Here is a 12,290-nt window from a genome sequence, read left to right as displayed (position 1 = left end):
TAGTCGTCTTATTGAATTATGAAAGTTCTTAGGTATTCTGGATACAAGTCCTTTACCAGATATGTAACTTGCAAATATTTTCTCCCAGTCTGTGGTTTGTGTTTTCATTTTCTTAACAGTGCCTTTCAAAGAGCAGAAGTTTTGAATTTTGATGAAGTTCATTTTATTGGCTTCTTCTTTCACGGATCATACTTTGGCTGTCATATCTAAGAAATCTACCTAACCCAAGGTCACAAAGATTTTCTCCTATGTTTTAGAAGAAAAATTCATATCAGTATTATAGTTTTAGGTTTTACATTTAGGTCTATGAATCATTTTTGAGTTACTTTTTGTATATGGTATGAGATATGTACTGAAACTCATTTTTTTGCATAAGGATTCCAATTGTTCCAGCAATTGTTGAAATTACTATCTTATCTTCTCTCTGGTAAGTGGTGAACCATTTAAAAAAATTAATTGACCATATATCTGTGTGTATATTTCCGGACTCTATTTGTTCACTGATCTATGTGTCTGTCCTTTCACCAATGCCACACCGTCTTGATTGCTTTAGCTTTAGACTAAGTCATAAAATCAGGTAATGTGAGTCCTCTAGTTTTGTTCTTTTTTTCAAAAACGTTTTGTCTTTTCTAGTTCCTTTGCCTTTCCATATAAATTTTGGAATAAGCTTTTTGATTGCTATAGATGATTTTGGGGAGAATTGGCATCTTAACAACTTTGAGCCTCAGTACATGAGCATGGTATATCTCTTCATTGATATTGGTCTTTTCTCATCAGTGTATTTTAGTTTACAGCATATAGATTTTGTACATGTTGTTTGATTTATATCTAAGTATTTTGTAGTGGGTTGAATGGTGCCCCCCCCCCCGCCAAGAAATATGTCTACATCCTAACCCCCAGAACCTGTGAATGTGACCTTACTTGGTGAAAGGGTCTTTGCCGACGTGCTTAAGTTAAGGATCTTGAGATTAGATCATCTTGTATTATTAGGTTGGCCCTAAATCCAGTGACAGGCGTCCTTATAAGAGACACACAGGGAAGAGAAGGCCATGTGAAGATGGAAGCAGAGAGTGGAGTTATGCAGCCATAAGCCAAGGAATTCTGGAGCCACCAGAAGCTGGAAGAGGCAAGAAAGGATTCTTAGTGCCTCCTGAGGGAGTGGGGCCCTTTTGATATCTTAATTTCAGACTTCCAGCCTCCAGAACTCTGAGAGAATAAATTTCTGTTATTTTAAGCCACCAAGTGTGACAATTTTTTTTTAGAACAGCCATAGGAAACTGATAACACATTTCATGTTTTTTGGTGCTATTGAAAAGATAATGGCCAAGAATTTTTGGAAAATGATGAAAGGCATCAAACCACAGATACAAGAAGCTCAGAGAAATGACAAGCAGGCTGAAGAAAAAACAAAAACAAAACAGAACCCTACACAAATTATATTCAAGGGCTTCCCTGGTGGCGCAGTGGTTGAGAATCTGCCTGCCAATGCAGGGGACACGGGTTCGAGCCCTGGTCCGGGAAGATCCCACATACCGCAGAGCAACTGGGCCCGTGAGCCACAACTACTGAGCCTGCGCGTCTGGAGCCTGTGCTCCGCAACAAGAGAGGCCGCGATAGTGAGAGGCCCGCGCACCGCGATGAAGAGTGGCCCCCGCTCGCCGCAACTAGAGAAAGCCCTCGCACAGAAACGAAGACCCAACACAGCCAAAAATAAATAAATAAATAAATAAATTTATTTAAAAAAAAAAAAAAATTATATTCAAGCTTCTGAAACCAAAGATTAAGAGAAATTCTTAAAGGTAGATAGAGAAAGGAGATGTTATATACAGAGGATCAAAGGTAGGAATTACAGAACTATTCTCATAGAACTGCACAAGCTGGAAGACATGGAAGTAACATTTTAAAAGTATCCAAAGAAAAAACTGTCAACCCAGAATTCTATACACAGAAAAAAAATCTTTTAAAAATGGAGAAATAAGCACCCCCCCCTTTTTTTTTTTCCAGACAAACCAAAGCTGAGAGAATTCATTACCAGTAAACTTGTACTATAAGAAATGTCTCTTTTCTCTTTCTTCTCCTTCTGGGATTCCAGTCACACATGTATTAGATAATTTGATATTGTCCCACAGTTTACAGGTAGTCCGTTCTGGGTTTTTTTTTCCCTATTATGTTTCAGTTTGAGGAATTGATCTGTCTTCAGGGTCATTGGTTTCTTTTCCTCAGTTGAGCTGAGCCTACTGTTGGACTGGCCAAAAAGTTCGTTCGGGTTTTTCCAAAACCTCTTCCCAAACGAACATTTTGGCCAACACAGTAGTAGCCCAACAAAGTCATTCTTCATATCTGGTATTGGGTTTCTTATTTCTAGCATTTCCATTGACTCTTTCTTACAATTTCTACCTCTCTGCTGAAATTCCCCACCTGTTCATGCATGTTGGCCACATTTTCCAGTAAAATCTTTAACATATTAATCATAATTATTTTTTCTCCATCTGATAGTGCCCACATCTAAGTCATCTGAATCTAATTCTGCTGATTGCTTTGTCTCTTGACAGTGGGGTTTTTTTTCCTTGCCTTTTTGAGTGTCTCATAAGTTTTTATTGAATGCCAGACATCATGTTCAGGATAGCAGAGACTGGGATAAATAGTCTTATCAGGAGTTGATACCTTGAACTTAGGGTGAGGTCTGGGTGTTGGAGGATTTTTCGCAGTGTTCCTGCTCCACCTCCAGCTTTCAGCCTACCCTGGGGTCCTGCCCCTCAGAGGATGTCTGTGTCCACGGTCTTGTCCCTCCCCCAGCAGCAGGCTGCTGTTGCTTGTTACCTGGTGCTTGCTAGCTTTGTTGGAGGAATTCTCTGCTGTCCTGGGCCAGTTTCAGTCTTAGGCCCTGTGTCCCTGGGTCTCAGAAGTAGGGCATTCTCAGTAGTCCTGCCCCTCCCTCAGCCTTTGAATACCTCAATGATCTCCACTCAGGATGGTTTCCTGCCTCTCCCACAAGGCAAGAGAGGCTTTTATCTCTTTTTGCTCTTCCCCCAGTAGCTTAAGGATTTTGTTCCGTAGGCAAGAAGGATCTTGGCAGGGCTTCGTGCCTTTTCCACGTCTACTCCTCTCCTCCAGGCCTGCACCCTCAAGGATGGTTTTCTCCCCCCACCCTGTCTTTCTCATGAATGCCCAGTGGAGGTCTGTGGAGAAGACCCTGTGAGTAGGTGCAAACTCCCCTTGTATCTGTGGCTCCCAGGGGTTCTTCACTCTCACCCTGGCCACTCTCAGCCTCTGCAACTTGTTAACATGCATAACTCAGTTCTTCTCACCCACTTATATGGCACTCAGTGTCCCTTCTTCCCAGGCTTTGCCAGAGGTGAGCCGATGCTCACTTCCTGTTTTCCTTGGAAGAGTCTGCCTTTCCTTAGATTTCAGGCTAGTTGTTTGCTCTGTGATCTCAGCTCTCTGATTTAAGAAAAGTTAAGATCCTTTTAGATTGTTGCTCTTTTTCTTGTTAGGATAGGATTAACACTTCCCCCAACTTTCTCTACCTTAGGCAGAAGCTTCTTATCCATACCTGCATCTTGATGATGAAAAGGTGAGACCATAGGCAATCCAGAGACCAGTCAAGAAGTTATCCCTGGGCTTCCCTGGTGGCGCAGTGGTTGAGAGTCTGCCTGCCAATGCAGGGGACACGGGTTCGAGCCCTGGTCTGGGAAGATCCCACATGCCGCGGAGCAACTAGGCCCGTGAGCCACAACTACTGAGCCTGCGCGTCTGGAGCCTGTGCTCCGCAACAAGAGAGACCAAGATAATGAGAGGCCCGTGCACTGCGATGAAGAGTGGCCCCCGCTTGCCGCAACTAGAGAAAGCCGTCACACAGAAACGAAGTCCCAACACAGCCAAAAATAAATAAATAAATAATAGTAAAATTTTAAAAAAAAAGAAGAAGAAGAAGTTATCCCAGATGGATTGATTTCTTGTCACAAGGAAGACCTGCAAGCTCTGCTCTTTTGTTTTTTAATGAAAATGTATGGGTTGGTTACCCATGTGTTTGAGTGGCTGAAACCACAGATATTTACACAATTCCTACTGTGCGCAGTGCTGAGCTCATGGTGGCGTATGACAGGATGGCAGCAACAGAAACTGAGGCAAGTAGATTAACCTACTCTGAGAGCCTGGGATCCCACACCAGGGTGGGGACACCTACAGACCCCAAATGAGATTGCCGCAAAGTTAAATAGATTCATCTATTCTGAGTTTGACCTTTTTTTTTTTTTTTCTTTTGATGTTAAGATGTTTATATTTGGTACAAGTGAAAGTTGTCGACTTGGTGTGACTTTCTAGGTATGTATGTTTGGGTTAATGTTGTTGTAATCTTACTTGTGAGAGAACTAACGAGGACCACCAGGCAGGGCCCCTAGTACCCTTGGATGTTGAACAGACAAAGCACTGATAGGATTTCTCCCCTTAAACACTGCTCCTGTTATCCCACCACTGTCATTACTCACAGCCCTCGCACGTGCGTGCGTCTCTTCCTGCTCTTGCCCATCATCTTCTTATCTCTGCTTTATTGCTTATCTGCCGGGGAAATGCCATATCTGCAGAGTGCTGGAGTGCAGGTGAGTGCCTGCGATGGTGTGCGGGGCGGGACTGCTGGCCCTTTGCCTTGGGGAGGTGTCATTTCACAGGAGTGTCACCATGATGGGCTTGGCTCTTTGAGGCATCGAGTGTGTGTGGAGGGCCTGCTCTGTGTTCAGCTCTGTGCCAGGCAGGCATTCCAGGGCAGGTGGGGTGGAGGAATGACGCAAAAAGTGTTAGAGCCAGGAGCCAGGAGCCTCCACAAGGATGGAAGAGAGGAGCTGGGGGTGTGGAAGCAAATCCGCAGGCCATGTCACCTGTCAGAGGCTGCTTCCTGTCAGGAAATGCCTGTACTTTGGGTTCAGATCCCAGCCGTCATTTCCTATATTAGAGCAAGTGATTTAACCTCCCTGAGCCTGCTTCCCCATCTGAAAATTAAGGTTAGTAATGCCTGCTGTGAGGGGTCATTGTAGGGATTAAATGAAGTGACGTATAAAATGCTGGCACATAGGTGGCAAGTAAACCACAGCGATAGCCATCTTCACGTGCAGTGTGTCAGGTGCTGTAATGTCTTCTGGTAAGAGCGGACAAGGTTGCAGAGAAGGGCTGTGTCCTGGTGAAGGTAAGAGCAGGAGCGAATGCTGTGGCTGGAGGAATAGCCCAGGGCAGGCAGAACCCTGGACTTGTGAGCAAGGCTGGGGGCTGGGTACCTTCTGACAGTCACTTCCTGTCTGAGCCTCAGGTTCCTGCGGCCCTCTCTTCCAGAGGCCACCTCCCTGCCTCGGGCATGTGGCTGCGGTCCTCAGTACTCTTTTGGAGCTGGCTGGGCTTGGGCTCAGAAGGAAGGTTCCTGTTGGTAAAGTCAGTGGCGCTCACCCCCCAACCCCTGCTTCCAGAGACTCGGCTCGGCACTGTCCATTTCTGGGCCGCTCTGCAGAAACACTCAGAATTTCCATCCCCTCCTTCCCAGGCAGCAGGCAGCGCCCATCTGGCCACTCCTTGAGGACGCCGGCTGTCAGGACAGAGGGCTGCCAGGTTCCCACCCTCCCTCTGGTGGCCTTTCCTCAGGGAGCCAGGGGGACTCTGTCCAGAGGAAGAGCGTGCGTGTCTCGAAGGGGGTCCTTTGGAAGCAGTAGGCACTGGCTTCTCAAGAAAGGCCTGTGGGTGATTTGCAGATAAGCGCCTCTCACAGCCCAGCCCTTGGGAGGGCAGGCCCAGTCGTCACCCCCATTTTATAGAAGATGAGGAAGTGGAGGCCCAGAGGAATTAAACCTCTTGCCCAGGGCCACCTAGCTGGTCAGTGGTAGAGCTCAGATGTCGACCACAGCCTGTCCGAGTCACTGCTCTTCCCCGCTGCACTCTGCTGTGTCTCCCGACAGCACTGCCTGGGTCTGGGGGCCGCTGCGGTGAGGTGAAGGCCAGTCAGGGCTTCTGGGACATTTCCTTTTGGAATGGGCTTTGAGAGCTGAAGTGTATCGATACCTGGAGGACTGGAAGAGCCTAGCCCCGGTGGGCCGAGGTCTTACAAAATGGCCACAGTGCCGCAAGCAGACAGGCCGACGGTGGGCATGTGGACATGGCACTGCTCCTGCTTTCAAGAATCCTCCTCAGGCTTGTGTCTCACATTCAATTTCTCTTTAACCACCAGGGCCTGCATTTTTCCAAGTTCAAATTGACATGCACTTGAGAGTCTGTTATCTATGAGATTAGAACACTTTCCTAATAAAGGAAAATATGCAAGTAGGGTCCACGTGCTAAACTGCCCTTCTTTGATGGTTGGGAATCCTCTTCTGGGCTGATTCTTCTCAAGGACTCTGAGGCCTGCCCAGGTGAACATGTCTAGGGCAGAGCATCTTCCTGGGGCTAGGCCACTGGATTTATCCAAAAAATGGGCCAACTCAGAGGAGATGCAAGCCGGCTGCCAGTGGCAGGTGTGAGGCATCCTAGGTGAGCCCCAGTCATAGCCAGTATTCTCCAGTGGCTGTGGCATTGAGGGGTGAAGGAGTGCTGGGTGGAGTACCCTGGCTCTGTGGTGTATGGGGAGTTGACAGGCTTTGAGCCTAGTGATGTCCTGGGTTTAGGGGGGAGAGGAGCGATGAGTGCAGGCAGAAGACAGGAATAGGGACGCAGGCACATGGGCAGGGGGCAGGCCCTGTGGGTGGTCTGGCATTGATTCATCCCACTCATGTGTCCTAGCCCTGGAGACACAGTGGCTGGAGGAACAGGGCAGGGATGGGGCAGGCCCAGGTGCGGAGCACAGAGGAGCTTCTGATTGGGCATGGGGGGTTGCAAGGTGAGTGGAGGACAGGATGCTCGGAGCAGGGGGAAGGAAGGGTAGATGAGGGGCCCTGGGAGCTGGGCACGGGAGCACTGAGGTGGGAGCGGAGCTGCGGAAGGAGGCAGGCTGGAGCAGGGTGCCCCGTGAAGGGGTTTGAATTTTCTCCCAGTGCCGGTAGAGAGCCCTGGATGACTGGCAAAGCCAGGGAATGATGTGGTAACATTTGGAATGTCCATCAGTGAGGCTGTGGTTGAAAACACTGAGCCCCAAGCGTGGCTGCATTTATGGGTTACTGGGGTTTGGGGGCTGGCCGAGAGTGTCGGCCTCACTGAGCATGTCATTCCCACAGGGGACGAGTCCACAGAGGAACTGTAGGTTCCTGAGCATCTGCCCACCGTGTCCTTGGGAGGCTCCCGGCATTCTGCCCTGCTGAACACATGCACGATGCTTCTGGGGTCAGGAGAAGCCTTTGTGTGCAGAGCAGTGCCTGACCTTTGGGGGACACGCATTGGACTGGAATGAGCCCCCTTAGGAAATCACTTGCCCTCAGTGGTGGTGGAGGAGGATGGCTTCTGCATTTGGGGACTGAGGATCTTAGGCAGAAACACCAAGTCCCTCATGTTCCTGGAGTCTTGTCTGAAGCAGCCTGGGGCGCCTGTCCTGTGGATTCTGACTCCCTCCAGCCATCAGGCCAGGACGTTTACGTAGAATCTGTTTTCCCGGGGGATCTGGCCAGGGCAGGGTTGGAACCTCCCGATGGTTCTGGGCCATCCCCATTCCCGGGGTGGGGAATTGACCTTAAGCTAACCAGGAGGAAGGGTGACTTCAGAGCCAGGCTGGGCTTCAGGGGTCCCGCACTCTGACAGGCCTAGTGGAGGGCATGCCGTGTGACGAGCTGGCAGCCCCCGGCCTCTCTGAGGGCCTCCAAGAGCCCACCTGCACATCCCTCCCAGGCCCCTGCAGCCCGGACTGCCAGGTGCTTTGATTCCGCTCCTCACTCACGGCCTCTGCTCAGAAAAGGGGGCTGGAAGGGAGCACGCAAGCCCGGATGTGGGAGTCCCGCCACACCGCCATTGCTCACCAACATTTGGAACTCGTCTTCTCGAGTTTGCTGGTGGTTTTCCACTTGATCCTTCAAGGAGCTCTTCCTCTCGGTGTTTCCTCAAGCACTGACTCAAGACTAAAGGGTTCTCTTTCCTTTCATTGTCTTTAGCCAGAAGTGGATTCCCCCCTCCCACCAGGCAGGGGCAGGAGTCAGGAGTCGATGCAGAGCCAGCCCCAGGAGCCCGTCAGCATGCCCCAGACGCTGACCAGCACGCTGGAGCACATTGTAGGCCAGCTGGACGTCCTCACCCAGGTAGGCCGTGACGTGAATTCACCCCATCGTCTGCTCTTGGCCTGGCATTTGGACCATTTGAAGTTGGCCAGCGGGTGCTGGATTTTTTTTTTTTTTTATCTGTCAAAACTTTTAGTATTTCATCTTTTTTTTTTTTTCTCTCTCTCCTTAACCTAACCACATTACTGTCATCACACCCAACAAGGTTAACGATAATTCCTCAATACCATCCAATATTCTCAGGGGTCACTTTTAACGGGTTCAGGACGCACAGAGGGAGAAAGAAATATGAAGGTAAGGACTGACAGGATGCAGGCGGCACATTAAAGAGCCGAGGCGACATCGCTCCCGGCTGCGGCCGTGGATCGGGTGCCCAGCTCCCCGGGCCTCCCCGTTCCTGCTGTCGTTAACTGCGCCAGGCCAGCACCAGCCAGGCCAGTTCGAGGCCCGCTCGGAGCCGCGAGCTCCTCGCCTCCTGGCTCTCAGGCGGCGACCCCAGCAGGCCCCGTGCAACTGAACAGCCCACCGTCCCCAGACACCGACGAGTTCCTGGAGGGGAAACGATTGACACAGCTGCCTGCACTGCACCCCCGGCCCTCCCCCGCGGTACCTGCGTCTCCTGGCAGGGCTGGGAGCTGCAACTGGCTCCCGAGCCCGGCCCACCCAGGTCCCCCGCAACCGCTCTTCCTGATGCCTGTTCCCGCACCGAGCTCTCAGCACCGCGACCTCCGGGTGCTGGGTTTTTAAAAAATATAATTATAATGTACCTATTTTCCAGCCCAAATTAATGAAATAGCAGTGCCTGCCCTGGGATCCTGGCTTTCAGAGCCATCCGATCCCTGGCCAAGCCACTGGACCCCAAAATCACCAACACTGAATCCTGCCAGGGAGTGCCCACCCAGTGCTGGCCTGGGCCACAACAGCTTTGAAAGAAACGCTGTCCATTCATTTGACTCTTCTGTGGGTGGGCACTCCAGAGACGTGCCAGGGGACTGCGTGCAGTGAGTCAAAGCATCCGAGAGCCCAGGCTCTGGGCTGCTCCTTATCCTTTGAGCGACCTTGGAGACATCCCTTCGGCTCTCCAGGCCCTGGTGTGTTTATCTGTGATGAGCCTGCCATGTTTGTGGTCAGGATTAAAGGAGATGAGTCTTCAGGAAGTGTTTGACCTGTGCCTGGCCCTAGGTAGCTGCTCAGTAGATGTTAGCTGTGGCACTGACCACCCTCATCAGGGAGATCAGTGTGGCCCCATCACCACCAGGAGCGTAAGTGCATCTGGCAGCTCATAACACAGACTTGCATTGCAGCAATTCCAGTGAGAGCAAAGCGCCCTGACGAGAGGGGGCAGCCAGCACTGCGGGCATGCCCAATGGGGCATCTTCTCCTGGGGTGGAAGAGCAGTCCCGCAGAGGGAACAGCCTGCCTGCAGGTCTGGGGGGGCCATGGGCACATCCAGGCAACAAGCAAAGCCCAGCACAGCTGACATGGGGCATGTAGGTGGTGGTGGCAGCTGGGCCGAGGCAGGATTTAAAGGTCCTCAGGCCCCTTCCCTCCTGGGCTCTGGGTGCAGACACCCCCGCCTGTGCTGGCTCACGGCAGAGGGGGAATGCAAGAGGGAGGCCAAGGACCCTTGAGTCTCTGACGGAGATGGAGCTGAAGCGGTGTGGCGTCCCTTCCCTACCTCTGGATCTGGGGCTAAGTGCGAAAACCTCCTCCACATTGTGTCCCGTGGTCCACGGCGTGTCACAGCATCTCAGCTGGTACTGCACACCCTGGACCCACTGAAGGAAGGGCATTTGAGGGGAAATGTCAGGCGTCGGTGACTAGGGGATGGTGGGACTATGCGCACATCATACAGACATTGCCGAGAGCCTCTTAGCCCTGGAGGAGGAGGCGTGTGCTGAGAGAGGGAGATGAGCAAAGACTTAGAAAACTTCTCCCACCTCAGAGCCGTCAGAAACTGCCAAGACTGCCTCATGTTCTTCACAGCCTCGTCAAGTGAGAGTTCAGGGGAGGTGGAATGAATTAGAACTTTATAGGATAAAATTGGAAATTAAGTCTGAGAAGGTAGTTAAAAATAGCCTCATTGGATCCAGAGGAGTATAACACTAGAAACATTTCCTGTCACTGTGTTTTAAGGGCGTACATGGAAGGTTTTTTCATGTGTTAGCAGTCAGGGGTCTGGTAGTAACTTCGTAAGAAACTGGCATCACAGGGAATAAGTGAAACCTTGGCCTGTGGCCGGGGTCACACCACTCAGCCCCTTTGCAAATCCAGACAGCACTGCCCCCCACCGAAGGCCAAGCCCATCAACCAGTCACCCGCTTTGCCAGACAGTGTGCATTCCTGAAGGCCACAAAGTGTGCCGTGTTCCTGATAGAGTCAACATATTTTGAGGCAACTTGGGTTCCACAGATGAAGCCCCCAGCTGAGACCTTAGAGTGCAACCTGTTTTCAAAATGGTGTGGGGAGGCGTCTGCACGAATTTGCGTGCTACCTCGGGCTTGGTCGCCGGTTGTTTTCCAGGCCCACGTCCCCTCCTGGAGTTGGGGCCCTAGCTGAGGTGTTTAGCTCCAGCCAGAGGTGCCCCCGCTGGGGTTGGAGGTTCCCTGGCCCCTCCTGTTGGGACCAGCCTGGCTGCGGGCAGTCCCCTCTCTGGAGGCTCCCCTGAGGCCTAGAGCCGGGTGACCACCGCCGTCCTTCTCCCCATGCGGGTAGCTCAGCTGGGGCTCTGCGCCTCCTTGGCCTGTGGGTGTTGGCCTCGGATGCTTTCCCCTCAGCCGCGCTCCTCACCCTTCCGGCGTGCGCCTGTGCTCTGGAGGAGCAGGGGTGTCGCGGCCACCCCGACACTGACACCTACTTCAGAGTTCTCTGTCTGAATCATGCTGTTCTCCTCCGTCCTGCCCCATCACTGCCCCTTCCCTCCCCCACAAGGAAGTCTATTTCTAAGCAGCCTCCGAGAGGGACACTGCCTTCTAGGTCCTGTGGGCCTCCGTCCTGAAGAACATCCTTCAGGGAAGAAGCCCAGGGCTGCAGTGGGCAGCGGCCAGGATGTTTACTGAGCGAGTCACAGAGGCTCCAGTCCCGGGTGACAGAAGGTGCTCCGCTGTGGAGGTTCACTGTCCTCAGAGCCTGCCTTCCCGCTCAGCAGGCTGGATGCGACCCAATGATCGAATCCTCTCTGGAGGTGTGTGGCCCATTTGGCACCCATCTGAAGGCTAAGGACCCTGCCTCAGTCCTCGTCCGTGGCCGCTCTGTGCAAACCAGAGGCCCAGAGGTCAGGTGGCTGAGTGGGCCTGGGGAAAATGTGGCTCAGAGCTTGTTTGGGTGCAAGTCCTGGCTTTCCCACTTCTAGCTCAGTGACCTTGGGCAAGTCACTTAACCTCTTTGTGCCTCAGTTTCCAGATCTGGGACACAGAGCTGATAATTGCATCCACTTCACGGGCCTCTTGTGCGGATGGGGTCTGTCAGCCTGTGTGAAGCTCTTTGAACGGTGCCCAGCAATGCCATGTGCTGCTGATGGGTTCAATGCTGCTCCTGCTGCTGACCTTGTCACTATTCAGGGCCTGGCTGGCATGGGTGCAGGGGGATCCTCACGACGGCACCAGAAACAGCTCCCCAGTTCCCCCTGCCTCTCTGCCCAGGAGAGCCATTCCCCCGCCCTCACAGCAGGCGTGGAGGGTTCCCTCCGTGCACACAAGTTCACTGAGTCTTTTCTGTGTGTAGGGCCCTGAGCGAGACCCAGTCCCACCCTTAGGAGGGCCCAGGACTGAATCTGCTGATGTCAGAGCCAGGCCTCCTAGGAAGAGCAGGCAACCCGGACCGTGGGAGACAGCTGGGCAGAGCGCGCCAGATGGGAGTCCAGTGGGCCAGGTGGAGAGGGCCACGGAGTCCTTTGGCCTGGGCTAACAGAAGAAGCACCATAGGCATTTGCGCTCCTGGCGCGGCCACTGAGCAGGGCAGAGTCGGGCCAGACCCACGCTGAGGGTCTGGCATGGAGTAGGGACAGGGACACAGAGAGATTGGGACCTGGGCTGGGGGTGGAGCTGTCAGGGCCCTTCCCCCAGGAGGCGAGTTCTGCGGCCTACTTGGCTCAGGTTCACCGCAGGAGGGAGGAAG

General features: G+C 52.2%; 1 protein-coding gene across 2 annotated transcripts in view; it reads left to right on the top strand.

Annotated features, from left to right (window-relative positions):
* Window positions 1-12,290, top strand: part of POC1A (POC1 centriolar protein A) — a 97,155-nt gene that overhangs the window by 67,938 nt on the left and 16,927 nt on the right. For both annotated transcript variants that reach the window (XM_059937663.1, XM_059937661.1), the window contains one exon: window positions 8,052-8,195. In XM_059937663.1, the coding sequence (XP_059793646.1) occupies window positions 8,052-8,195 (144 nt within the window). The remainder of the gene's footprint in view (window positions 1-8,051; window positions 8,196-12,290) is intronic.

This window comes from Balaenoptera ricei, chromosome 11, assembly GCF_028023285.1.
Source record: "Balaenoptera ricei isolate mBalRic1 chromosome 11, mBalRic1.hap2, whole genome shotgun sequence".
Taxonomy (NCBI): domain Eukaryota; kingdom Metazoa; phylum Chordata; class Mammalia; order Artiodactyla; family Balaenopteridae; genus Balaenoptera; species Balaenoptera ricei.
The sequence above is the reverse complement of the archived record's forward strand: the minus strand, read 5'-3'. Positions and strand labels throughout refer to the sequence as shown.